The 25,925-nt window shown below is 38.9% G+C and overlaps 2 protein-coding genes and 1 long non-coding RNA gene across 7 annotated transcripts in view; 1 reads left to right on the top strand and 2 right to left on the bottom strand.

The window, feature by feature from the left end:
* Nucleotides 1-25,925, bottom strand: part of CGA (glycoprotein hormones, alpha polypeptide) — a 349,628-nt gene that overhangs the window by 122,440 nt on the left and 201,263 nt on the right. The window lies entirely within an intron of this gene.
* Nucleotides 1,198-7,275, bottom strand: LOC135411886 (uncharacterized). The gene is made up of 3 exons (XR_010429367.1): nucleotides 7,130-7,275; nucleotides 5,997-6,119; nucleotides 1,198-1,484 (listed from the first exon to the last, which is right to left on the bottom strand). It is a non-coding gene; the product is annotated as an uncharacterized LOC135411886 (long non-coding RNA).
* On the top strand, nucleotides 7,297-25,340 carry CFAP206 (cilia and flagella associated protein 206). 5 transcript variants are annotated; one of them, XM_064650018.1, is made up of 13 exons: nucleotides 7,297-7,515; nucleotides 8,851-8,934; nucleotides 9,248-9,338; nucleotides 10,445-10,633; nucleotides 10,875-11,033; nucleotides 13,321-13,529; nucleotides 15,111-15,230; nucleotides 16,505-16,555; nucleotides 17,697-17,895; nucleotides 18,577-18,714; nucleotides 20,726-20,919; nucleotides 21,979-22,122; nucleotides 25,012-25,340. In XM_064650018.1, exons 1-13 carry the CDS (start codon nucleotides 7,408-7,410, stop codon nucleotides 25,240-25,242), a joined length of 1,917 nt encoding a protein of 638 aa, XP_064506088.1. In that variant the 5' UTR covers nucleotides 7,297-7,407; the 3' UTR covers nucleotides 25,243-25,340. The 5 variants fall into 5 exon arrangements, with proteins under 5 accessions (XP_064506088.1, XP_064506087.1, XP_064506091.1 ...); XM_064650017.1 differs by having other exon boundaries at nucleotides 20,708-20,919; XM_064650021.1 differs by lacking the exon at nucleotides 8,851-8,934 and having other exon boundaries at nucleotides 20,708-20,919.

Raw genomic sequence — 25,925 nt, 5'->3', positions numbered from 1 at the left:
TTTACCATTATGACTTAATGTGCTCAAAATGGTCTGCCAGCAAACCTACTTCTAACTACCTCAAAACCGTAAAGAATAGGTGTTCTCTTCCCAAAATTCATCTGAGTTCTGTGCTGTGGTGCACTGGAGTCAGTCAGCAGATCTCTGTGGCCTCCAGCTTACACTCTGATAAAGGCTTGGAGAACACTCCAGTTTCACTGCAGTCATGGGAAGGAGCTTAATGGGAGGTCAGAGTAAGTCAGCATGGTAAACTGTCCTGGCAAAAGGCTTTCAAAACTTCTTTTGAGAAATATCTTTGATTCAAAGCAAACCCAACTGTGCTTCTCAAATGTTTGTGCATGCCAAGGAACAGGATTTCTGCCCTTGTTTCAGCAAGATAGACTTTATGGCTATCTCTAAATCCTTTTCATTCACATTTTATTTATATAATTGAATGGTTCCTTCTATATCATGTGTTTTCTGTACATGTAATGTCACAAATTGGTTTCCTATTGCCTCAGGCTATTTTCTATCCAAATGTTGTATCCATTTCTATTATCAAGATTAGCCAACATGCCTGATTGAAATAACAATCACAGCTGGCCAGTGCTGAGTATCTGAAGAAAAGTCTTAGAATTCATTTCTAAACTAAAAGGTAAGAAAAAGTGCTAATTCAACAATACTTCTGGTTTTCTAAGAGTTATCAGGCATCCTATGGTGTTAAAATACCACTTTTTTCCAGTCTTTAGTGCTTCCTTTGAAGATTGCTACAAGCAGACAGCTCTTTAAAGAGTTCTTCTGCCAAGTATTCAGCACAAATTGACAGAATCTTAAGACTTAATAGCTGTTTCAGGGAAGAGAAGCTGCACTGGGAGTAGAACTGCTTTTGGGAAACAAAATTCGGAATTTTGAAGAAGGGTCTGAAATCTGCACATTAATGGCAAGGTATCCATTTGGTTCCCAAGTCATTTCTTGACACAGGGAAAACACTGCAGGGAGGGCTCTGGAGTAGTGTGGGTAATAATCCTCTTGCCCTCCCTGTCTTATTTACTGATCATTCCCTTCCTTTCTGACAGATGAAGTATGACCATCTTGTGCATCAGTGAGAAGCCTGTAGCTGGATAAAAGTGAGCTGAGTTTACAAACTCTGGAATAACCACAATGCCATTATTAGAGCATTTTTCTTCTCACACTAAAGGAGTCAGTCACAGCAGGATATTTGCTGTAAGATTCTCCCCTTCATCTATTTATTGGATACTTGTTGTAGTTCCATAACTTTGGAAGAATTTCCTGTAACCTGAACTGAGAAGCAAGTCATCAGTCCTGGATCTCCTGATGAATCCCATGAGTGTGGGGTGCTGCCCAGTAGCCGATTCTTACATTTGTTCGGCTCATGGGAAAATTACTGCATCTTTTTTTCTTCTGTTTGCTTTTGATTTTGCACACTGGCAGGATTTAGGGCTGTTGCAGTGACTCATCTGAACATTGTACAAGGAGGTGCTCACCTGTAAAAAAATATTAATGTTTCTGAATTATTATCAAGCCCAGTTACTACCTAGCTAAACCATGAAATAGCAGTGTATGCTTCTGGCCTTTACAGCTCTTTTGAAACATAACTCAGCAGGCATATGTGGCAAGTACTTGATATAGATCAAGTCTATGGTAAATCCTAGATTTGAGCAGATTTGTTAGAGGGATGATTAATGGAAAAAGCTCTTGATGTGTGTTACTTTTATAAATGCCTTTGACTGAAATGTTAATGTAATGTTAATATTGTTTAGGAGCCTTAAGTAGTGATTCATCTGAACTCAACTGAATAATGCACCTTTTGCAGGAGTTTCCCGTTGAGGCACTCGATGATGGTATGTCTGGAATCTCTCCACTCTCTCTGCACAGCAAATGCCAGAACTCTCAAGGTTTGAAGGAGGAATAATTTTTCCCTGCAACTTTTTTTGTAACATGGCAAATACAGTGTATCCATTGTGCTTGTTAAGGGATCCAGACTAACAATAGTGCATTTATTAACTGGGTTTCTATGCTTCTGGGGGTTTTTTTCCAGAAATGTTTAAATGAAGGATAAACTTTTTGTCTGCCATGTTATCTCTGAGTAATTTTTTTGTATTTCTAAGTTAAAAGCCAAATTGGATTTCTTTGTCCAGCAAAATCTTGCCGCCTTGGTGACACTTTTGTCCCAGGGATAACTGTCATCTTCCCTGTTCTGAGTTCCCTGTACAATGAGTAAGTCTAATCTTCCTGCTAGGTAGCCTCGTATTGTAGTGAAAGTCTGATATAGTGGGAACTGGGGGTAGACACAGCACTAATATACCCATATGTCCCTTCTTTACTGCAGAAAAATGATGGAGCTGGGAGAAGAAAACAGAAGAGCAGTCTAAGATTCCTTTATCATATTCCAAAACCACCCTTAATGATATGTGAAACAGTTGCTATAGATGTCATCTAGGATTCCTTTAAATGTAAACTATTAGTCTGCACTGTGCCTCAACAAGCCTGTAGTGGTTATTTACCTGCCACTTATATAGCTTTCCAGGAGAGTCATGGAAGCTTAAATGGTGCTACCACTGCATGCTCTTGTGTTATTATGTCCTTAAAGCTGAGCTGGTCAGCACTGGTGACCGGCACCACAACTTTGTGCTCCAGGCAAGGCAGCACTTTTTGTTATGTGCAGGTTTGAGGAGGAAGAAGGAATAAAAATACTTGTACCAAAACCCTCTCAGCTTTGAAACTCAGTTTTATTATGAACTAACAGACAAGCTGAAGAAGGTGGCATGACCCATCTGTCCTCAGAAAATGGATTTCTGACTGTGGAACTTCAGTGTCAAATAATAAAAGCCGATAGATTAAGTGTATTTCCCACTTGAAAGGGACAGGCCGTTGATTCCTGTGTGAAGACAGGCTTTCATTGCACTGTTTCTTTGGAAGAACCAAGTGTAATCAAGTGTATGTTAGTTTCTGCATCAAGGTGCAAGGTAGTTTCAGGACTCTGAAGTGTAGCAAACAAAAAACTTGAATCACACAGTTTATGTTTTAACTTCAGATGTGAGGAAAAGGTCACTAACTCAGCTTCTGCTTGGATCCTGCATTGTCAGCTATAAATCCCTGCACTTAGGTGTATCATCTTCAAAGAGCTTTAACTGTGCCTTAAAATGTTTATGGCAGCAGGAGACCTTCAGGCCAAGGGGCTGATGCCCACTCACCAGCAGGACACTGAGTCAGAGGAGGCCTGAGTGCAGAGACAGGCTAACTGAGCTGGAAGGTCTCTTTCAGATGAGCCATGAGTGAGAATGACTGGAGGGTTAGTCATTGCAGAATTCCTTGGTGAATGTGGCTGTGTTAATGGAGCTCAGACAGACTCTTCCTCAGCCCAGCATCTCCACTGGGCACAGGGCAATGGGCAAAGCTTCATAAAGCAATGTTTTTTGCCATCCTGGCAGTCATATCTTCTGGGTGCAAGCTCTCTGTTCACCTAATGTGACTGCTAAGTGCTCAGGCTGTGCCCTAAATTCAACTGGTGAGTCACGTAGGTAGTTCTAGGCTGTTTCCTCTTCAGCTCTGGGATGTAAGAGCACCCGGCCACTTTGTGCCCACTCTAGCAAAATGAAGGAATGTGCTCAGACTTGAGCAACCTGTTAAGTAAATCCCGTCTTCTGGAAATAGGTGGATAAAGAGGCAACTTCCTAAATGTGATAACCAGTTTAATAATAGCAAACTCATCAAATAGCTGCTATGTTTTCCCGTGAAGAAAGCACTAGGGTGTCAAACTTTACAGAAATTTAAAAGCAACTTTGTTGTTTCTAATGACTCTTCAAACTAATATGGAAAATCCTTATATTGCAAACCTAGAAATCTTTTTACTGTCTCACTCTCAGTCAATGGCTCAGATACACCGCCAGGGGGAAGAGTTTGTCTGTCTATCAGGTACCAAGCCTCCATTCCCAGAACTATTGAAAATTTAATACTGATTCTAAGAGAGAAATCCAACTGTTTTGATTAGGAAAGAGTGTTCTGCAACATGAAGTTTTCAGTAGGTTACAAATGAGGTAAATTATTTTTTGTGGTTTAATACAGACTGCAAACCTTCCTTGAAACCATGTTTTTCTTTGGAAAATAAAAAAATGGCTGCCCTTCCTTCCTTCCTGCCTTCCTTCCTTCCTGCCTGCCTGCTTCTTTCCTTTCTGCCTCACTCCCTTTCTGCCTCCCTCCCTCCATTCCTCCTTTCATAAGAACACTGCTGGCAGTTTGTAACTTTTGGATTCTAGTGCTATCTAAAATGCTTAAAACAATTTTAAAAATTAAATTCTCAATAAGCTAAGCTGCAAATGTATTGTTTTTTCTTTCCAGCCTGCAGCCTAAAAGTGTATAGGTAGTTGGATGTCTCCTACTGGGATTTACGAGCGTGAGCTAGTACTGGTGGCTTTTCAGAAGCTCCGTATAATGTAAGCTTTTGCAAAAGGAATGCAAAACTCAGATGAGAAGAAGAGAGGTGTTGGGGTGTGCAGTATTTTAATTTAGGATCAAGCACGTTTTTATAGAGAGAATCTCTACATAGTCCTCACCTGCTGTGCTTTCATTTGTGCAGTACAGCGGGCTTGAAGCATGGGACTATTTTGGGTGAAATTAAACTTGAAGGCTCTGGGAGTGCCTCTGATGCACTTGAGCCACAAACATAGGACTAGCTGCTGGGACTAGAGTAAAGCTAGTCTGAAGTAGCAACTGCTAAAGTAGGTATGGTGTGGCTGTCTGGTCCTCAGCACCAAATTCTGTGCAGAGATTTTGCTCATTGCAGATGTTGACACGGACACGTGTTGAAATAGTCTGTAAAATGTCTTTAAAGAGTCTTTAAATTGTCGAGCCAAAATTGCACAATTATACAGGCTCTGCATGCATACTAAAAACCTGGACAAATCTTACCTGTAGCTTCCTGCTCTCTCTGAAAGTATACATGAATTTGTGAAGCCTGTGAATTTGTCAGCAACAGCCTCGTACTGTTACAGCAGGGAAACTGGCTTTCTGCAGCTGCAAAGCTGCAAATTCCACCTCCATCTCTACTGCACATAGTGTTTGGTTGAACTCTAAAATTGTCCACTTTTAGCTGATAATCTTTTCAGGAGGAATTTTTACTGTCACTGCTTTGAGCACCAAGTTTTATTACTGATTTTTGAAATTTGTAGAGACCTGGATATAGCACCTGCTCTTGTTTCTTCTAATTTCCAAAACTATATTCTTCTTCTCCTCTGGCTCCTCCCTACCTGTAGCAGCAGAACAGCTGGTTCTTGAGTGATTTATCAAGAAGCACAGAGGGAAATATCTGTGACCCTAAGCACACTAACAGCAACATGCTTCTGCTCCAGGAAGGGCCCTAAAAGCTTCTCATCCTGCAATTTGTGGAAAAAGAAGTCCTGTAGATATTTATTTTCTTGATGAAAGTCTTGGTATAATTAATGAGCTTAAGAGTATTGACTTTTTAAAATGTGAATGCAGAAGGTGTATTAAGAAGCCTCATTAGTTGTGCTACTAGAATGAAACCTAAGACTTCACAGTGTCCTTTGAAGGATTATTTTGGTGCCTGTTCCACAGACCTTCTCAAAGTGTATCCCACAGTTGATGCTGGGTCTCTTTACACTGTACCTTTGTACACACACTGACAATGTGGTTATCATCCTGAAGCTACTTGCCAGGTAGCATAGTATAATCTTCATTTCATGGTAAGAGTGACTTGTCTGAGATCACAGTGTAAAAAATAATAATCTTGATCTCATCATGATTCTCAGTGGAGTTCCCTCTGTCTGACAGCTTAAACCAAAGGGATAAAAATCAAATCAGTGGAAAACTGGTGTAGTTTGTCAGCTGTTGTCCCTGCATTCACTGTGCCTTTTGAGCTTACTTGATTGCCTTTTAGGGACATGGTTTTTAAATTTAATTAATGTGCCATTACTCTTTCCTCTTTCTGACATGGAAAAGCTTGAATAAATTGTGTATTGACTAACCGAACCACTTACAGCAAGGCATTACACTCATCCAGTGGTGTGCACACTGGTATGTGCAAGATTTGAGGATGAACTTGGGGCCCCCTGGGCCGGTACACCTGGGGGAAATGCCACCTCCAGCCGCGAGCATGAGACCTGAAAGCAAATGTGACTCTCTTGTTCATGTTGCAAAGAAAAGTTGCCTCGTCTGTACTGCCTCTGCCTCAAGCACTTGCTATGTACCTCACAAACACATATTTTGTGTATAGATGTATGTGTGCGTGTATCTACACATTGTATTCATTTATAGGTGTGTAGATACATTTGTCTCTACTGGGTCTGGCTGGGATGGAGTTAGCTTTCTTCTCAGCATCCACTGTGGTGCTGTGCTTTGGATATATGGTCTGTTGTTATCACACGGGTGTTTTGGCAGTGTGCTTGCATGGCTGGCTTCAAGGTTTTCTTCTTCCCATTTTATCCCCCCAGCAGGCCATTCATAAAATGAACTGGGTTGGAAGGGAGCTTAAAGATCATCTGGTTCCAACCCCCCTGCCATAGGGCTATATATATTATATGACTACTTATCGGTCCAGTGGAGTGCCACAAAGATGATTAGGGGTTTAGAATGTCAGAGACTGCAGGAGCTGGGCCTGTTTAATGAGAGAGAATCTCATTAATGCATATTAAATATCTCAAAGGCAGGTGCCAAGAGGACGGTGCCAGACTCTTTTTGGTTGTGGCCAGTGACAGGATGAGGAGACAATGGGCAGAAAACAGGCTAGAACAGGCTGCCTGGTGGAGTCTCCCTCTCTGGAGACATTCAAAACCCACCTGGATGAGTTCCTGTGTAACCTGCTCTAGGTGACCCTGCCTTGGCAGGGGGTTGGACTGGCTGATCTCCAGAGGTCCCTTCCAACCCTAACGATTCCGTGATTCTGTGATATTGAGGTGCATATACCTATGCACGGTATGTATGTGGCTTTATGCATACATATGTATGTATACCTACGCATACCTACATACAGACATAGCTGCAGAGGTGCACATACACGATTTTTATGTGCGCCTAGATGTTTATGTACACACACACATACATTCCTAGACACCTACAGACGCGTGTTTGGTATATACGCAGGCATGTATGTTTTGCCCTCACACTGACATACATATTCCGTGTAAACGCGTTTGTCTAGGAACACCTCGGCGCTGTGTACGGACACCCACCCACGCTGCGCTCACACGGCTCTCCCGGCAGGCCGGGCCGGGCCGCGTCCCCATGGCAACGCCCGGCGCTGCCGCTCGGGTGCGGCCGCTGCCGCTCCCCGCCCCGGCACCGGGGAGTTTTGGGGTCGGGAGAGGGGGCCCCGACAAGTGGCGACCCTCGGCCCCTCGAAGAGAGACGCTGAAGTAAATGTAACCCCGCTAAGGTTTGTGCTTGCCCAGCATGTCCGGCGAGCTGACCGAAAGTGTCATCAAGGGAATAATCCGCAAAGTCGGACTGGAGTGCGCTGCCCGGGGACAAACCCTGTCCGAAACCTTGGTGGCGTTCATGGTAAGCGCGAATGAAGCGTTCAGGGGGGCGCGGCAGCTGAGGCTTTCAGGGGTGACCTGAGTTTTGGAATATCTTGGTTTCCATTTGCCTGCATTGAGAAATTTTAAAGGGGCGTTCAGCGACATTCAGTATAGGGTCCTAGAAACCTGAAAAAGTATTTTATTCCTCTGAAATGGCATGTATGTGAATGTAAAGTCCCGAGAAGACTGCAAGTCTTGAGTCCTGGAAACGCTCTGAGCTCCAACTCAGAGCTCTTTCTTAGTTTTCTTCTACAGGCAGATAAACCATTGTTTTCTTTCTAAAGTGAAAAAGATAAGTGTTCCCAAGTTTTAATAATGTTTCTTCCCACTCTCATAAATGAACAAAAAGGCATGACACATAGGTGAATGTTTATTGCAGCAGCTGTATTTATTCTTTGACATTTACCTCTTCCCTCTATTGTGAAGGATTATTTTGTTTGTTTCTCTGCTTAGGCGGGGCCAGGTGGTATAAATGGGCTGAATATCTGAAATAGTGGGCTCAGATCCCATTTAAACTGAAAATGTAATGGAATCAGTCTCAGTGTTGTCCTTGGTAGACAACTATAAGTATCCTGAAAACATTATACACTTTAGCATCTCTTCAGAGGCACAGCACTGCTGCAGAATATATTCTGAATGTGCCTGCAAAGCTGTGTCTGAAGAAAGAAGGTGCTAGGTTCTTTCTTTATTGGTGATCAGCTCTTGATAAACCTGTACGTGAATGTAAATGATTCACAGTAGTACTGTTAATCTGCAATTTTTTCCCCCCTAAAAGTGGCACTGTGGCTTTAGAAAATACATTGGGCTCAAAAGCAGCATTAATCAATTAAGCAGAAAAATTTTAATGAGTAAAAAGCCTGTACAAGTGGCTGGCAAGACACCCAGCATGAACACTAGTTGCAAACATGCACATATTTTCCTGCATGCAGAACACTATGGATCTTTTATCCAAATGGTAAATGTTTATACTGATGCATATAACATCAAGTGAGAAGTTTATAAACAACTATGATGGATTTTCATTAAATGTTACTTAGGAAAATATTTTCCAGGTAATTTCTAAAGAAATCGTATTTAAATATTTCTCAAAGTTTGTCTCACAAATCGATTTTTTTTCACTTATGCCTGAGAAGTGAGATTGAAACTGGCAACACATAAAATGAAGTAAGTTTGTTTTGTTATAAAAGATTGAAATAGGGGAAAAGAATGGTAAAGAAATATTGAATGCATCTGAGATTTTTCAGAAAATAAAAGGTTAGTTGTTAAGAGGATATTTTGAGATGTAAATTAATATCTTTCTTTTGGCAATCTCAAGGTGAGAGCTGTTGTTTTAGATCCAAGAAATGGCTTTAATATGGATCAAATCCTTACAGAAAAAGATGTGCAAGATCTCATCCAGGTAATTCTGACATGATGTTGCATCAGTACTTAGCTAAGACTATGGCATTATTTGCTACCTGTTACTGTAACTAAAATGACATGATCACTTTCAAAATTTTAGTGCTACCTTATCCTCATGGCTCTGTAGCTAAAGACTGGACTATGTGTGTTCCTCATGTAAATAAATGCCTTACACTTATAAATGCCTTATATAGAGAGAATGGTAGTGAGGGAGCTCTACAGCTGTTGTGAAACCTGTAGCACAGTCACTGTCAGTTCAGAAGTTTCCCTAGAGATGAGAAAGAACTCACTTCTCTGACTCTCTTCTTTAGCTCTCTGTTACCAGACTGCTTGACACAACAAATCCATCCCTGAGCACAATTAAGATGCAAGTTTACTTTGATATGAACTATGCCAACCGAGGTAATTTTGAAAATATGTTTCCATAGAAGTTGATGCTGAGTTTAGAATTTAATAACTCTCTCTGTAGGGCTAGTAATGATTCTTGTTAAATGACTGTTGGCAGTAAAGCAAAATAAAAATCCCAGGAGAAATGTACTGCGTAGAGGATGATGTTTCAGTATGGATGTAGTAGAGAAAAAATGTACATTAGACTTGAGAGTACAATCTTCTCATCCTGTCTGAGAGATTTCCTGAATGTAATGTATTAGATTGCTTGAGAATAATTATGCTTTCAGGTGCAGTGGTTAGCTGCCTTCAGCAAGCAAATCTTGCACTGCACCTGTATGTCTAAAAGTACTCAGAACTCTGCTCATGTATCCAAAAGAAAACTCAATGTTTTATCAATATCCCTAATTGAGAGATCTAAGTAATCTTGAACAATCAGTTGCAGTTTTAACCAAGTATGTTTTGGTCTTATCAGTGGTAATTTCATATGGTCTGAGAATGCGAATCTACAAGAAAAATGAGGTGGGGAAAATGCCTCTGCTGCAAATGTAACTTCAAATCTCAGTGGGACAGTGGAGGCTGGCTGGGAAACAGAAGACACAGAACAAGAGTAGACGTTAAAAAAAACCAAAAAAAACACATTTCTGTGTGGGGAAATCATGAAAATGTTTTCTTGTTAGCATGGATCAAAGCGAAAAATTAACAACACTGGGAAGCTGCTCCTAAGTCCTATGGTCTCTATAAGCTCAGTAAGTGCAGTAAGTTTCTGAGATCCTGAGTAGTGTTCAAATTTGAGCTTGTAACTTCAGGTTTGTATGAAATACATGTGTGTGTTTGTGTTAGGACTTGTTGCAGTCGGAAGTGTCCAGAGTGTCAAGAGACTTGCTGCCTAATTTGGCCTGAATAGTTCTCTGGACTCTACTGACTGATGTTAATCATGCTAATTATGTTAATCTTTAACTCTACCAGTTTCATTTCTAACAGTATGGTACTATGAACATCTCTTCCACATACCTGTGCTTCAGAGATCTTAATCTGACTGTGGAAATAAAATGCACCCTCTGTACAAGCCAAATTCCAAAGAATATAGATAGCACTTTCTAAGTGTCCTTCTTTCCTAGCTGAATTACTCCACGAGCAGCAGCGCATTCTGGAAGGAAAACTGGCTCCTGTGGTCAGAGATATCACAGATAAATGTCCTCCTGTGCAAGAAGAAATAGAGAAAGCGTATCAAAATATTGTTAGCTATGCACTGCTGAGCTCTGGCCTGGGATCCCCTACAGATATCGAGGCTGTCAGGGAGGTAACAGGTCAGTAAACTCCTAGCTCTAAAACTGGGCTTTTCTAATTGAAAAATAAAAATTCACCTTCTCTCTGATCTTTCGATACAAATGTGGTGAAGTGTGATGAATGCTTACTACCCAAACTGTCACTGCTCAGACTTAAAGTGGAAATTTGCCATGGATTTCCTACTTTTTGCAGTTGTTCGGGAGAGGGTATTTTTGCTTATTTAATTATTGAGGTTTTTCTTCCCCTTTGTAATGGTTATAGCTGCCTTGCAGAGTGTATTCCCCCAGACAGAGATGACTGCTTTCATTTCACTCAATAAGAAGGACAAAGAACAACAGCTGAAAAATCTTGCCATGCTAGTCACAGGAATTCGGCTGTACAACAGGGAGTGCAGGAAAGGAGGAAGGGGCATTGACGACTGTAAGTAAACAACTGCTTTTGGGCTGTGTATTCTCAGTTTTTCCTTCCTGGCCTTCTTCACTGGAGCTGCTCCAGTAATACCCAATCTCACTAGATAAACAGCTTTTACTCAGGGCCTGTAAACCTGAAGAAAAAATACATATTTGCTACAATTATTGGGTTCCATGTAGACTACTACTTTCCAGCTAAGAGGGAGCTCTAATGTGGTTGATGTGTAAAGATTATATGTATTAACTTCATGCAAATCATTTACCTCATGATAAGTTGTTCCCAGATCCCTTGCCATTAAGTGAATTAAATATGTAATGTTTGCCTTTTAAAGCACTTAATTACAATCCATTTACAAATTTCTTTTGAGTATGTGTGATGAGAATTGATAGAAGTTGCTGGGCCATTATCTGTATTCTGGTAATCTTAAAATGTTCTCGAAAATCTTTTGCATTTTGAATCTTTCTACTTTTTTAATAAGCAAAAGATGTCAATGACCATCCTGGATTTTTTCAAACGCTGTATTCAGGGTAGGGCAAGACTTTGATATTCCTTTTATTTTCTTTTGTTCCCCATCAGCCACATTATTTCAGCAAAGTTTACAATAATCAAATAAATGGTCAGTGGAAATGTTTATGTGAATATCCATTGCAGCTCAATGTGGAGACTTCTTTATAAGAAAGGTCTGCAGCCCAGTTGTAGGGGAAAACTTTTTATTTTAAAAGACCAAAGTTTCTGGAGTAAAGGCACATGCCTCTCCTGATAAGAAAGTCATGCTTTATTGGAAAGCAAAGCACTTGCTGAGCTTGTGGTATTTTAAGTAAAGCAGTGTACGTAGGGAAAAAATATACCTACCATATCAGAGAAAGAAGTAAACAACTCTCTAGATTTTGGTGCTTTTTTTTTTCCTCACATACCAAGCGACACATTAATGGTTTTCTATTTTTATAATACATTCTTTCCCACAAATGTCACCTTTCTGTGTTGTGGCTGTCTCTATTTTATGTTCATTGGGCCTGGCTTGCAGCGTGAGGGAACCTTCAACTACTGTATTATACAAAAGGCATAATTAACAATATGTTGTGGTCTTTCTCACTGTAATATCTGTGGGTTTTGTAATTGATTGGTGTAGATAATATGATTGTTGATCCTGTTACATTTGTTAGGTCACTCTAAGATGAACTTCTTTGTGCTGACCTGTTTACATATCGCTTTTGAATAGATGGAAAAAACACAGCATGAATGCTCTTAGGTTAGGAAATTAAATGGATATCTTTATGATTAAGGACAGCAGTTAGACCACTGAAGCCTTAATTTCAGTGTTGGCAGCAGTCCTGCTGAGGTAGAGCTTTGCTTTGGCTTTTTTCCCTGCATCCAGAAAAGAAAATCAGCCAAGTGCTAAGCTCCCTTCACCCGTTGTTAAACTGCTCGTAATACCTTTGCAAATTTACCTCCCCTTCTAGCCTGGTTAAATCTAGCCTTTCTATGCTCATGGGGTTTTGAGCAGACATACCTCAAGCCTTATTACTGCTCTGCTGCTTACCGATGTTGTTAACATCAGAAGTTCAACACACGCAACAAAGAGCTACACTTAACAAACGTAGCTTGGCCTTATTGTATTTCCTTGCATAGATGTCTGCTTAATAACACAACACATCAAAATATTCAGTGTAATAGTTGCGTGCTGTCAATAATAAAATTGTAAAGAAAAAATTATTTATCATGTTGTATATCAGCTAAAATATGTTTTATTCACCTGTGGCATTTGGGGGAATCTGGGGGTTTTTTAAGTACTAATGCTGAACTTTAACAACTGCATAGGCATAACTTTCTGTGCTGTATCTCTCTTCTCTTTTTAATAATAATCTTTGACTCATTCTTAGAGCATGTTAGATCTCAAAGTGCCCAGGAAATGGGAGGCCTGTTATTGTTATTAGTACTTCACAAATTAGGAAACTGAGAATTGAAAATGGTGCAGATTGCCTGAAGTCTATCAGGAAACCCATGTCAGTTATAGCAACAGAACTGCATCTACTAAAAAGCAATTTTTTTCACACTCCTTGACTTGACTGTGATATTTCCACACCTCTAATTCTAAATATTTGAAACTACTTGACTAGGAAGATACAGTGGTTGAATCTGGTATGTGAGTAGTTAGAAATGCATGAATATAACGACAAAATTTAAAAACCAAAATTTTATTGGAAGACTACTGTGCTCAAATACTGCACTTTAACCATTTGATAATGATTTCATTAATTCTTTTAATACTTATCTCATATTTATTCTATATGAATAGTGCCAGCCATTCTGAATGAAGCCATTCCATCAGCTACACAGACTGTCGATGAAGGTCTTAATACCTGCCACATGCTAGCTCACAAGTACACAGCTCTGTTGGAATCCATGCAGGAAGACTCCCACAGATATATGCAGCTTAGTTCGTTTAAATTAAAAGAAGCACTTTTCAATGTGAGACAATATGAGGCCTTCCTTTGCATCCTTATGGTGAGATACCATCATGTTATATATCCTGTGGGTTTTTATCGCAGTTGGAATGTACTGAAGTTACCTACTTGTACAGGGCAGAAATATAAGAAAAATGATTCAGAAATAAATAAATAAAATGTATCTCTAGACAAAGAATCATAGAACCATAGATAGTTTAGGTCAGAAAATACCTTTAAAATCATCTAGTCCAACCATTAACGTGGGGCTGTCAAGTCCACCATTAAACTGTGTCTGTAAGTACGACATCTACACATCTTTTAAATACCTCCAGGGATGGGGACCCAACCACTTCCCTGAGCAGCCTGTTCCAGTGCTTGACAACCCTTTCTGGGAAGAAATTTTCCCTGATATCCAACCTAAACCTCCCCTGGTGCAACTTGAGGCCGTTTCCTGTCATCCTGTCACTTATTACTTTGGGAGAACAGACTGACCCCCACCTGGCTACAGCCTCCTTTCAAGTAGTCATATATAGAGAGAAGGTTCCCCCTGAGCCTCCTTTTCTCCAGGCTGAACTCAGCTCCCTCAGCTGCTCCTCATAAGACTTGGGCTCCAGATCCTTCACCAGCATCTTTGCCCTTGTCTGGACACAATCCAGCACCTCAATATCCTTCCTGAATTGAGGGGCCCAGAACTGGACACAGGATTCGAGGTGTGGCCTTGCCAGGGCCAAGGGGACTATTACTTCCTAGCCCTGCTGGCCACACTATTTCTGATACAAGCCAGGATGCCACCTGGGCACACTGCTAGCTCATGTTTAGCTCCTGTTGACCAGCACCCCCAGGTCCTTTTCTGCTGGGCAGCTTTCCAACTACTCTGCCCCCAGCCTGTAGCACTGCATGGGGTTGTTGGGATCCAAGTGTAGGACCTGGCATTTCGCTTTGTTGAAACTTATACCATTGGCCTCAGTCTATAGATCCAGCCTGTGCAGATCCCTCTGCAGGGCCATCCTACCCTCCAGCAGATTGACACTCCCACTAACTTGGTGTCATCTGCAAACTTACTGAGAGTGCACTTTATCCCCTCATCCAGATCTAAAGATATTAAACAGGGCTGGCCCCAATGCTGAGCCAGCCACCAACTGGATTTAACTCCATTCACCACCACTCTTCTTGTTTGCATATTGATACTCTGCCCCAAAAGGTATGAGAGAAATAAATCATGTTAGTTTTAGTCTGCAGACAGCCCCAAAATTTATGGAATCATATCTGAAGAATATAATTTAAATTCTTGTTTTGTTAATGAAGAGCTTTTCGTTTGTCTTTTGAGAAACTGCAAGGTTTTATTAGTCTCTCTCTATACTATAAAGCATTGAAAAATATTTTTTTTTCAATTCTCTTGATTGTGAAAATGTAGAGAATTGTCTATAAAAATTACTAGTATACATGTTTGAGTGAAGTGCCTGGTTTTATACCTGAGCATTTAAGGAAAAATTTATTTTGTGGTAAGTTAGGGCGCATTTCATTCCTTAAAAGAGTTGTCTGAAAATAGTTGAATGAAGAGATACAAGTAAATACTTATTACTAAATGCTTGATTTTTTGAGTTTTATACTTCTTACCTGAAGTAAGTTCTCTTTCCAGTCTGATGCAATTACCAGTGCTCAAGAAGTTGAAACATTGAGTGTTCAGTTTGAAGCAACAATGATGCAATTGAAAAACACAGTGCAGGATAAGATTTCTGTAGATTCCAAAGAAGTTTTTGTAAGTATTATGAATAGAAAACTTTTTTTTTCTTCATTATAAAAAATTATGAAATTATTACAGAATACTTTGCTGGTGTATTTTTTAATAGCTTGTGTTACGAAAAAGGCTACATCATTTTCTTATTAATATAAAGCATCTGTGATTTTTGAAGGGGCAACTAAAGTAGCAGTCTCAAGGCAAGAAAAAAGAAAGGAACAAAAAGGGAGCAAAAGAACTAAATGGTATTTTACTGTAAATGTCTTTAATTATTTGCCAATATTTGTATATTTACGGTGATATTATCCTTTTTTTGTGTGTAAATATTCTCTCCTGTTCCTTGCAGAAACTGTAAGAACATAATGATTACAAAAAACAGCACATCAGAGTGTGCTTCTTTAAAGTCCCTTCAGATAGCAATCCCTTTGATTACAGTATGACTCATTGATATAATTTTTCTAAAGAAACTGGGTTTCTGTGATGGGGGTTTCAGCCTCTTTTCCCCTCCCAATAGCTTCTGAACCTGTTGGCAAGTTTCAGTCATGTTTCTCAGACTCCAAAGATCTCAAAATATGTAATTTTCTGCACATTTTCTGGAAAAAAGAGCAACTAGAGAGACACAGTTAGAGCCTTCCTAAGATCAAGTGTGAAATGGTTTGTGGGCTGTCTGGCCAGTGAGCAGCCAGTGAAAGCACCTCTGCACAACTGATGTTTTGTACTGTTTCACTCTGGTTGGGAGCTACAAGATATTGGGAGAAGAGGGTCCCTGATGACCCTGTGAAAACCTAGGATTATTATGCTGGCATCATGTAAAGGAAACGGAAGAGAAATATGTCAGAAACCATCTTCATTAAATTTGCTTTTCATGGAAGAGCTCGTTATTTTGTATGATACGTTTATCATTTTAATTCCTCGTAGTTAGCTGCTGAACCAGCATGCAGTTCATACATAGGTTATTTTTCATCATTCTAAGCTAATTATTAGAAGGCAAAAAAAAGTCTACTGTGGAGGAGGGAGGAAGGAAGGAAGATCATGGCCCCACATATACTCAGAGTACTTTTTACACTTCCCAGAAGGGCATCTGAGCTGGAAACTTGTGGGAATGGCACTTTAACTGAGGTACATCTCAGATATGGTCTGACACTTCAATTTATGTATGCTCGTGATTTTATAAACCAGATGTTCTCAACTGGAGAACAATTTCCCCTCTTGTCCAGAATCTCAGATCAGTTTTTCCTCTTTTACTGTTTCTTCACGGGATTTAAGTGACTGATATATGTTACCCTTTCCCCTAGAAGCTGTCTGCTGTTGTCTGCTGCCTTCCTAGATTTTTTTTCTCTCTTCAGGTTGGTTAGTTGATTTTTCTTCTCTGCTGAAGACACAATATGTAATGGCTTTTGATTTCAGGTCTTTTTCAATTAGAGATTTCTCTATTAAGGCACCATTTAAGTAACTTTTCTTGCCTTCAGCTAGTTACTGAGGAGCTGGATCCTCTGCAACGATAGGCATTCTGCCTTTTAAAATGCATAGGATAAGGCCTATACTTGTAGTGAACATTTGTTTTAGGAAACACAATACATTTCATTAATATTCTTTGTTTATTCTAGTAAGACTGATTTTGATCTTGCTGCCCTTCCTTTAGCTTTTTCCTGTCTGTGACCACAACATTTCCACAGCATTAGTGATGCCGATGAATTTCAGAGCTGACCCTGTTGGCCGCTCTTATAACAATGTTGTTAATATGCATAAAATATGTTGTTAAGTGCACGTTTCAGATTTGTTGACTCTCTTCCTGTAAATGCTTTCTGTGTGTTTAGATGTAACAGGACACATTTTATGTCATTCAATGACATTATTCACTGTCATTGAAATCAGCATTTGTATCTAAAGCTTATAGGCTTCTTCTATATGTGTATACACCCGTATGTCAGCATTGTTGCTGGGAATAGCAGCTTCCAGTTTTGCCCTGAACCCTCTGAGGAGGCCTGTGCCCCTTTAATCTGACACACATGATGCCCTGAGGGCTGTGGTACCAAGACACTCTGGAAACAGGGCAGGCAAAATAACAAAACCTGATTGTTTGTACGTCTAGGTATGGGTTTACCTCATTTACTAACTAATCAGGTATGTTTCTTCTGGCACTTATTCCTGTATACCTTATTTTCAGTTATATAAGTGTATGGCCAGTGAAGTACTCAATTCCAAGCATGGTCTCAGAGTTACGTATTTGGGAAAGTCTTTGGAGTAAAATGTAGAAAAGTACCTTTCTGGCCTATGGCTCGACATGTTGGATGTATGTGCTTTGGATGTGCTTCTGATGGAAATTCCTCTTAAAATGTCCAGGAGTTCCTCTGAAATTTCTGGTTGCTGAAGGCCTTGGAGATCAGCCCTGCTTTGTTCATAGCAGAGATTGTTGTGCACAGCACTTGGGTTACGCTGCGGACATAAAACAAATCTGGATTTCAGATAACTTTCTTTATGTTCTAGCCTCTCTTCCTTGAACTTTCTAAACTCTGGACCAGCTTTCAGGATGAAATGCTACTGCTAAGCTTCCTCACAAGTATGACTAGCAATCTCCAACAGTTCTTGGAAATCCAGTCGCAGCTTTTTCCTGAGGAAGTGCTAACACCTCTTCTGGAAGGAGTGACTGTGAAAAGTGATGAGGAAAGGATAAAAGAAACCATGGGTACGGAAAGTTAATACTTTTTTGTTTTCCTTCAATTTCCAAGATTTTGTTTGAATTTTCTTTACAGAAGGTGCTACATATTGATTTTTTAATATTCAGAATTTGCACAGTAAATTAAAATAAGTCCGCTAGTGTGTAGATTTATTTTTTCATGTAGTGTAGCTTGGGATTTTATTTTTGCATATAAAATTAAAATATAGCTACTAGATACAAACATACCTTACATAAATGGCAGAATGATCATAGAATATTTATACTTTTTTATTATTTCTTAAGTTTATTTATGCCTTTTTATACTTTCAGAACTTCTGAAATGGAGGGAGGGTGATAAACAAACTAATTTAATGGGGCTTTGGTTACCAGAAGTGTTTGTTTGTAAAATGGTATCTATAGGAACCAAGTTTTGCACCAGGGGATTTGTAATGCATGGGCGGTTGAAAACAAAATAGAAGAATAAGATACTACCTTCCTGTTGTTGTCCCCTGTTTTTAAAGAAAAATAACTAAAGAAGGCTCCCACAGGACTGATTTTTGAGTAGGTTCTCTTTAAAGGCAGGACTAATTTTGGTTTTTGGGATCTTGGCACTGCAGGACATCCTGTGAAAACCAGAGTAATCTAGTCATCCTGTAACATTATTATATTTTAAACACCTAATGTTTTGATGCTGAAATCATTTTTTAGGAACCAAAGTGAATGTTTCTGATTTCAAGAACCAAGAATGGCTTTTTCCAGAGACTACTGATAATTTTGATCAGTTGCTAATCCAGTACCATAGTTTCTGTGCACATGCAATTGGTGTGAAAGGCCTCACCCTACCAGGTATGCTTTGTAATTAGACATTTTCCATACTATATATGTGTACAAGTACTAGGGAAAATTTAAAAGCATTCTGAATGCATCCTCTTACATCAAAAGTGGAGTACTGTATTTCCACGTTTGTAATTCTCACCCCAGATAACTTATCTCCCCTGCTAAGGAATTTTTCTTTTTAAAATACACAAATAAAGTGCCCTAAATAGAAGGCAGGAGGGCTTCAAGAGAAAGTAGGCATGAGCAAGCAGAGGCAGCAACAAGATGGGATGGATAAATGTTTCTTCCTGCTGTATATGCATCTGTATAACCTACACTGCAGCTGAATACAGGTTTGTTTGCTGTTGTTAGTGTGCTGTAATACAGGCATAGAAAAACGGTCATTCCTTCTATTTTGTGTATGCCTGTGTTGCAAACACATCCGATCATGGCTACATCATATGTATTTTAAATAGTCATTATAAAGTAATAAAAATCTTCTTTGAAAAGAATGCAAAAGTGCACTTGATTAAGCTAACTGATCACAGGAAATTTTTTTGTCTCTTCTAGGTTCATTCGCCTTGAAAGCATGCCTTATTTCAGCTACCTCAGCCCACGTTTTCTGTCTCCCTATCCTTTATAGAACCTATCTACATAGAATTTTCTTAAGCCTACAGGGGGTTGAGAGGAAAATATTGCCATTACTTGGCAGTATGAAAAAATAGATATTTTAACAGCAATGTGAATTACTTACACTTACTTAGTATTGCATATGAGAACAAATGTCCTGAGTTGGACTGAAGGTCTCTCTAGCCCTGTATCTGATCACTGGATGCAGGCAGGGATGACCACTTAAAGTTTATGAGAAATGAAGTAAGAATGATCCTTAGTTAATTATATCCTTCCCTATTCTAGCAGTTAGTGGTTATGGGATTTCCTCAGAAAAATGTTGAGTCTGTAACCTTCTGTTGAATAATTCTTCATACAGGTTTTTCATTTATCTAATTGATTTTTGAATCCATCTCGAGTTTTCCATGGGATATTCTTATTGTCAAGAGCCCCACAATTTATAATTATATATGCTATGAAAAGGTACCTCTTTTTGAGATGGCTTTAAGCTCTGGCTGGATAATTTCATCAAGTCATAATACTCTTTCTATTAGGAAAATTAGCAGATAGTAATTTTATATTGCACACAATTCATGGTTTTATTACGCTATATCATATTATTTTTCTTCAGTTGTTTCTTTTTAATGTTGAGGAGGCCTCTTTCTCTAACCTCTCCTGCTGTGAAAGATATTCCAAGCCTCTGATCACTCCCAACTCCGTTTTATTTGTTCTGTTGTGTTGGAGCAAAATATATTATTATAAGTGTAGCATACAGGTTGTTGTAATGCTGGTTTTCTTCTCCTCCTCTGTTTGCATCCTAATAATTCATGATATTCTTTTTGGTTTTTTGACTGCCACTGAGTAGTGTCATTTAGTATTTTCAAGGCACTGTCTATAATGATTCTAGATCTTTCCTGGGCAATGATGTCTGAAGCAGAGCCTGCCACTGTCCTTGAACTCAATTTGTGCTTTCCTATTTGGCCTTTATTGACACTTCACTTTCTCTGTTAATTTATTGTTCAGCTTCTCAGCTGCTTTATCTGCTTCTCCAGTTAATTTCAGTGTTACGCCCTTTGGTATAGATGCACTGCTGATCTACAATCAGGTATTTTCTGGAGATTATAGGGGGAACATTTGTGAGCATAGACTGGTTTCTTATGCCTTTGCTATAGGTATTTTATCCTTTGTTTTTCTGAGACATGCAGTAAGGCATACAGGATGTGAACTGAACAAAAGCAGTTACACTGACGTAAAAAATATTTAAAAAGCTTTCTTTCAGGGCTTATTCTGCTTTCAGAAGAAGAAGGAAGTTGAAACTGACTTGAGGGAAACACAGAATCTTGATTAAAAATGTCTTTTGTATTGGATATCATACTGTTCAGTATTTTATTTGGTGGGTTTTATTTTGGGCTAGTTTTTTCCTCTTTTTTAGGAAATCCTGCTATTGGAATTTTGAAGCACAAGGCGAAATGTTATGTTTTCAGTTCCAAAGAAGCTGCATACAGCTTTGCTCAAGATCCAGATAAATTCATTCAGTTGAATGTAGAAAAAGCAAAAGAATATGCAGAGCTAATTCAATTGCTTGAGCTCCGTCATCAGTTTGAATACCTTTTTCCTCATGCACAGGTACACACTGCCCATGCCTCTTGCTGAACAGCTGTTGGGTCACTGGTTACTCTGTCCTTTCTAGAACATAAAGAGAATAGAGGATACACATCTTTAGGAAAGAAGTAAAATCATCTGCCTATCATACAGAATGTCTGAGGGTCCATCTTTTCCGGGTCTTCAGAGCTCTGAAGAAACATTTTCACTTAATGTCATTCTCACCTTATCTCTTCATAGAAGAATATGTATATCCAAAGGATTGTGGCAGTGATGAAGCTGTCAGTTCATAGCTTAGGAAGGTCTTGTGTCTGATGTTTCTTTTCCTCATTTTTGAAAATGTAGCTTAAAGAGACAGTAAATAAATGCAACAGAAGATAAGTCAGGTACCATATTAACTGAAGTTTTAGCTTATCAGTTCATCAATGTGTTCTGGATGAGGGTGTAGTGATATCTGAGGACAGAAATCATGGAATATATTACAAAATAAAAGGGGACTCATTAATAATGAATGTGACAGTGCTACTATGTGAAAGCCAAATACTTGGATTCATAGACATCATCTGTGATCCACTGTGAATTTTAGGTCCCTAGCAGTGGAAACAATGTAGTCTTGAACTGGCCCTTAGTGCGAAAGATATAGTTTGCATCCTGGTTCTAGCAGAGATGTAAGCACTTCTCCCAGTTATGATTTGTGATATTTAGTCCATTTATAAAGACAAACTGAAGTGCCTGCATCATAAAATACTAGTGGTGGTGGTGGTGGTTGGACACCTTTTTACCAAAATCCAATGATTATTCACTCACTCAGGATGTGGGAGTCTGAAATTCAGCTGTGGCCTCTGCCTAAAGGGTTTTCTGTCAGAAATTAAATCCATCAAATAATTAATGGTTTCTTCTTTTTTAGTGAGGGCAAGGGAAACAAAAATATTCTCGAATGTAAAAATCTTTATCCCCTTGTGGTTTGCAGATCTCTATTTGCTTTTAAAAAGTAGCATATCCATATGCTATTTCTCCTAGATGTCTGTATTTTTCTCATTAATGCCTTGCTTGGTTTTGGTTGGGTTTCTTTTTTTCATCCAGGCCAGAACTGCAGACAAATGTTTGATGAAACCAACTGCAAAATGTGACAGTAGTACTCAAACTGATACTCATATCTTGCCTCCAACTATTGTGAGATCCTATGAATGGAATGAATGGGAACTGAGAAGAAAAGCTATAAAATTGGTTTGTATTGTTATTATCAGATTTTCATTGCTGGATAACAAAGCTGAGAATAAATTATTCTAAACATTTGTTCTTTGAAAAATAAATCCAATCTTTTATTCAAAGACATAAACTTTGTTACAACCAGCTCAATATTTTTTTTCCAGGTAATTTCTCTCCTTACTTCTAGACTTTCTTCTTCTCTGAGTTTTTCCATATTTTTCCTCATTTTTTGACCAGTGCTTCCACTGCTATATCTATTCATTCCAAATTTTTCAGTTGCCTTTTTTATGTAATAACAGTTTGTTGTTTAGCATTGAATATTAAAGTTGTTTTTCTACACTCAAATCAATTCAACAGGTTGAAGACACTACCGTATAATTCCTTTGTAAGAAAAAAAATAATAATGGTTGCACAAAGGTTTGGGTCACGCAAAACTTTATTGCAAGTTGAATAATTTATATTAATATTTGTCACCATGAAGTAAGAGGAAGAAAAATGCAGTAACTGGCAGGCAGAATGATAAGGAATACCTTTGGATATGTTTGACCATGCAGAAGCTTTCTTTGAGCTAATTTTCCATCTTTGAAAGGTATCAAAGCATGAGGGCCTTTTTTTAGATTTTTGTTAGATTATTTTGGTAATGAAATACTTTATATTTTATCCTGGTTCTGTGTGTTCACCAAAAGCAATTCTTTTTTTGAAAAAAAAAAAAAAAAAAAAAAATTCTTCTCTCATATAGGACCAGAGAGGTAAGAAACAGCCAATAGGTTTTCTGCTGTATATATAAGCCAGAGGAAATGTCTGTTATACTGTCATGGTGATTTTCTGATGGATTGGAAGTCAGAGTCCATCCGCAGAAGGTTGACTACATACACAAATAAAAGCTTTTCAATCAACAGCATATATTTCCAAAGCTTCTTTCTAGGGTTTGCCAGCACACACATTTGTCAAGGTTTAGCACCTGATTTTCACAATTCAGTCAAAATGCACTTGTACGTACAGGGAGTATTGCAGTTACCAATATCAACTGGACACAGGTACTGCAGGGTTCTTTTTTTTCCTTCTGTGAACAGATGCCCTTTGGAGGCCTGTGGTCTGCTGGGCAGCCTATTTCCTTTCTGGGTATTTTTTTGCCATCAAATCTCTAACATTATATAAGGAACTCAAAATTTTGGACTGAGGAGTCTTCCCACTGTTGACTGGCTTATAAAGGATTCTAAGAAATAGTTGTTACTGAGGTGTATAAAGAGGCCAATTAGTTTTACAAGAGGCCTAACTAAAAGCCTCCTTTCCTTCTGTAAAGGACAAAAGTACCTAAATAAATGTAAGATGTGGTCAGTGGTTTCTCTTTAGCATAAGCAGAAGTGGATGTTTCCCAATAGCTGATCACAAAGACCATACGCAAACAAATTAGTCTGAAATATTTAGAGAAAATACTTTAAAGTACTAAGGGTATTTTAGCCTCAACTGTCTGTATGAGAGATTAGTGATGTGAAGTTGAAATAAAAAATCCCAGATGCCTGCAAAAGTGTTTTGTCTACAGTAACTGGCAATATGGAGGTGATAAAACATTTGGAGTCAAAATGCTAAATGAACAGAAATAGTTTACCAGTGCATCGGTGAATTTGATAGGGGAGCATTGGACATATTTGCTGGTTTTGTTAGAGGATGAGCTCAGATGCCTTTGGGTTTTTTTTCTGTTGTTCATACTTAGCCAGAAAAGTTGTAGTGGAATGAAATGTTAAACTTTTACTTTGTTAATACACCTATATGCTGTTAGAAGTAAAATTTTCAGCTCACATATGTTTCTCTGTGCAAGCACAGTTCCTTGCAATAGCATACATTCAGTTTTCAAGAGAGGTAAACTTAGTAGAAAACCAGTATCTCATGCTCACTCTTGTTTTAATTGTCATTAAAGCCTTCAGAAAAAAAGACTTGATATATTGTCTTTCTTCACATGCCATCTTATTGTCGTTTTCTGTATGACTCTGCGCATAAAATTCAGTTGTAGATTAAGGTACCAGAATGTGTCTACGGGCAAGTGTTTCACCTTCCATTCAGCTGACGAGAGACATCACTAGTGGAATCTGGAGAATATTTTGACTTGCCCTGATACAAACACCAAATCTGGCCAACTTTATCACTCTCCAGCCTCCATTGATTTCAGTCTCCACTGACTGGAATGGACTCCAGGGACTTACTCACTTGTAGGGGTCTGAATCCCACCACGTGAGATTGTTTCGTATATTTCAATGACAATATTGTGTCATACGATTTACAGTGTTTTACGTAGTTGCTGACATAGAAGGCTGAGTGTAATAAGGAACACTTTGTTGTTTCAAGTGCTGGCTTTGTAATATTAACAGTTTGTGAGAAGTGGTTCTGTGATTCTATCAGTAGCAATTCCTGTGACTAAACAAGAGTTTTAATCATAAATTATCTTAACTTTTGCCCCTTGTCAAGGGGTTAGTGAGCAATGTCATGAAAGAAAGCATTTTTCCCTTTTATCTGATGCTTTGTGACACCAGCCTGTAAACCTCATTACATTTTGTAGAAACTAGACAAATACTGGAAGAGCTTACCATAAAAACATTTTATTCTAACAGAAAAAAGCCTTCAACACCTAACAAAATTTTCCAGGACAATGACCAGTGGAAAATAGGAAATTGTTAAGATACTCACTTAAAGTTGTGTTCTTACACAACTTACAGTGCTGTTCACACATCCTGTTAGTTCAGGAGTTATAAAATCACAGTCACAAACGTGTATTGACAGAAGGACAAAGTGGGCCGTGTTCCAGGTTTGTGAAGCCCGTAGATGTAAAACAGACAAACACACCTAAGTATATACTAGTGCTAAAATGTTCAAACACAATTTTGCTTAATCTGATTATTTTTCTGTCTTTAGGCCAATTTGCGTCGCAAATTAACTCATGCCATGCAGACTGATCTCAGCCATATGAAAAGAGAGAACTTCACCCAAGTGTACTTGCCAAAAGGTGTCGGCACCCAGACCAAGCGTGACAACTCCAGCAATGTACCCAGACCACAGATTTTCTTGAAAGGTCTCCGAGGACAATCCTCTCCTACTACTCATATGGTCAAAGTAGACTTAACAAGAGCAGTAGATGAAACCTAAGTGGAAATGAGAAACCTAAAGACACATATTGAATGTGTATATAAAAATCCCTGAATATATCTGAATTAAGGTATTAAAGATTTTGCTGTGTCTGTTGATTCCAGGAGCAGTTGGTTTGTTTCATTTATCTTATCTATTGTGGCTGCTGACTGGCCTTAGGTGATAGAAATTATAAGCCTGAAGCACACAGATTTCAAACAGCTTTTTGGATCAAGATGTTCCCATGGACTTTCACCTAAACTAACATTTTAATGTGTAGTGTATGTTGTGGGATTTTCTTGAAGTTTTAGTACAACTTTTGCTTGTTGAAACGCTGTCATTAAGTGAAATAAGAGTCACACATTTGTCACACTCCAGCCTTAGAGCAGAATTGTCAGGAAGGTAAAACCAGCAAAATAAAACCAGTCTGGGTCCTTGGGCCTGCCCGTTTCTGCTGGTGTTAACCCAACCCAATGAGTGTGACCCATTGCAGGGACGTTGAGAAAAGGGAATCTATTTTGGATTGCTCTGGCAGTCCTTTGGATCTCTAGTAATTTCTGTAATTGTTGGCTAAACAGTGTGCTGGGAAGCACGCTGCAAACCATAGGAACTTCAGGGCACCTTTCCGAAAGCTCTGTTTTGTTTGTGTTTGAAAAACTAAAACAAAACAGGAAAAGGTTTTTAGCTTTATGTCATTGTGGCAG

The sequence above is a fragment of the Pseudopipra pipra genome, chromosome 3, assembly GCF_036250125.1.
Source record: "Pseudopipra pipra isolate bDixPip1 chromosome 3, bDixPip1.hap1, whole genome shotgun sequence".
Lineage (NCBI taxonomy): Eukaryota > Metazoa > Chordata > Aves > Passeriformes > Pipridae > Pseudopipra > Pseudopipra pipra.
Note: the sequence above shows the minus strand (reverse complement) of the source record. Positions and strands in the feature narration are given on the sequence as shown.

What these genes read in the sequence shown, in the direction of transcription:
- CFAP206 (XM_064650017.1), top strand. Translation starts at nt 7,408, where the DNA reads ATGTCCGGCGAGCTGACCGAAAGTGTCATCAAGGGAATAATCCGCAAA. An exon ending in ATGTGCAAGATCTCATCCAG is followed by an intron (nt 8,935 to 9,247) that starts GTAATTCTGACA and finishes TCTCTTCTTTAG; the next exon opens with CTCTCTGTTACCAGACTGCT. An exon ending in TAGATTCCAAAGAAGTTTTT is followed by an intron (nt 15,231 to 16,504) that starts GTAAGTATTATG and finishes CCTTTCCCCTAG; the next exon opens with AAGCTGTCTGCTGTTGTCTG.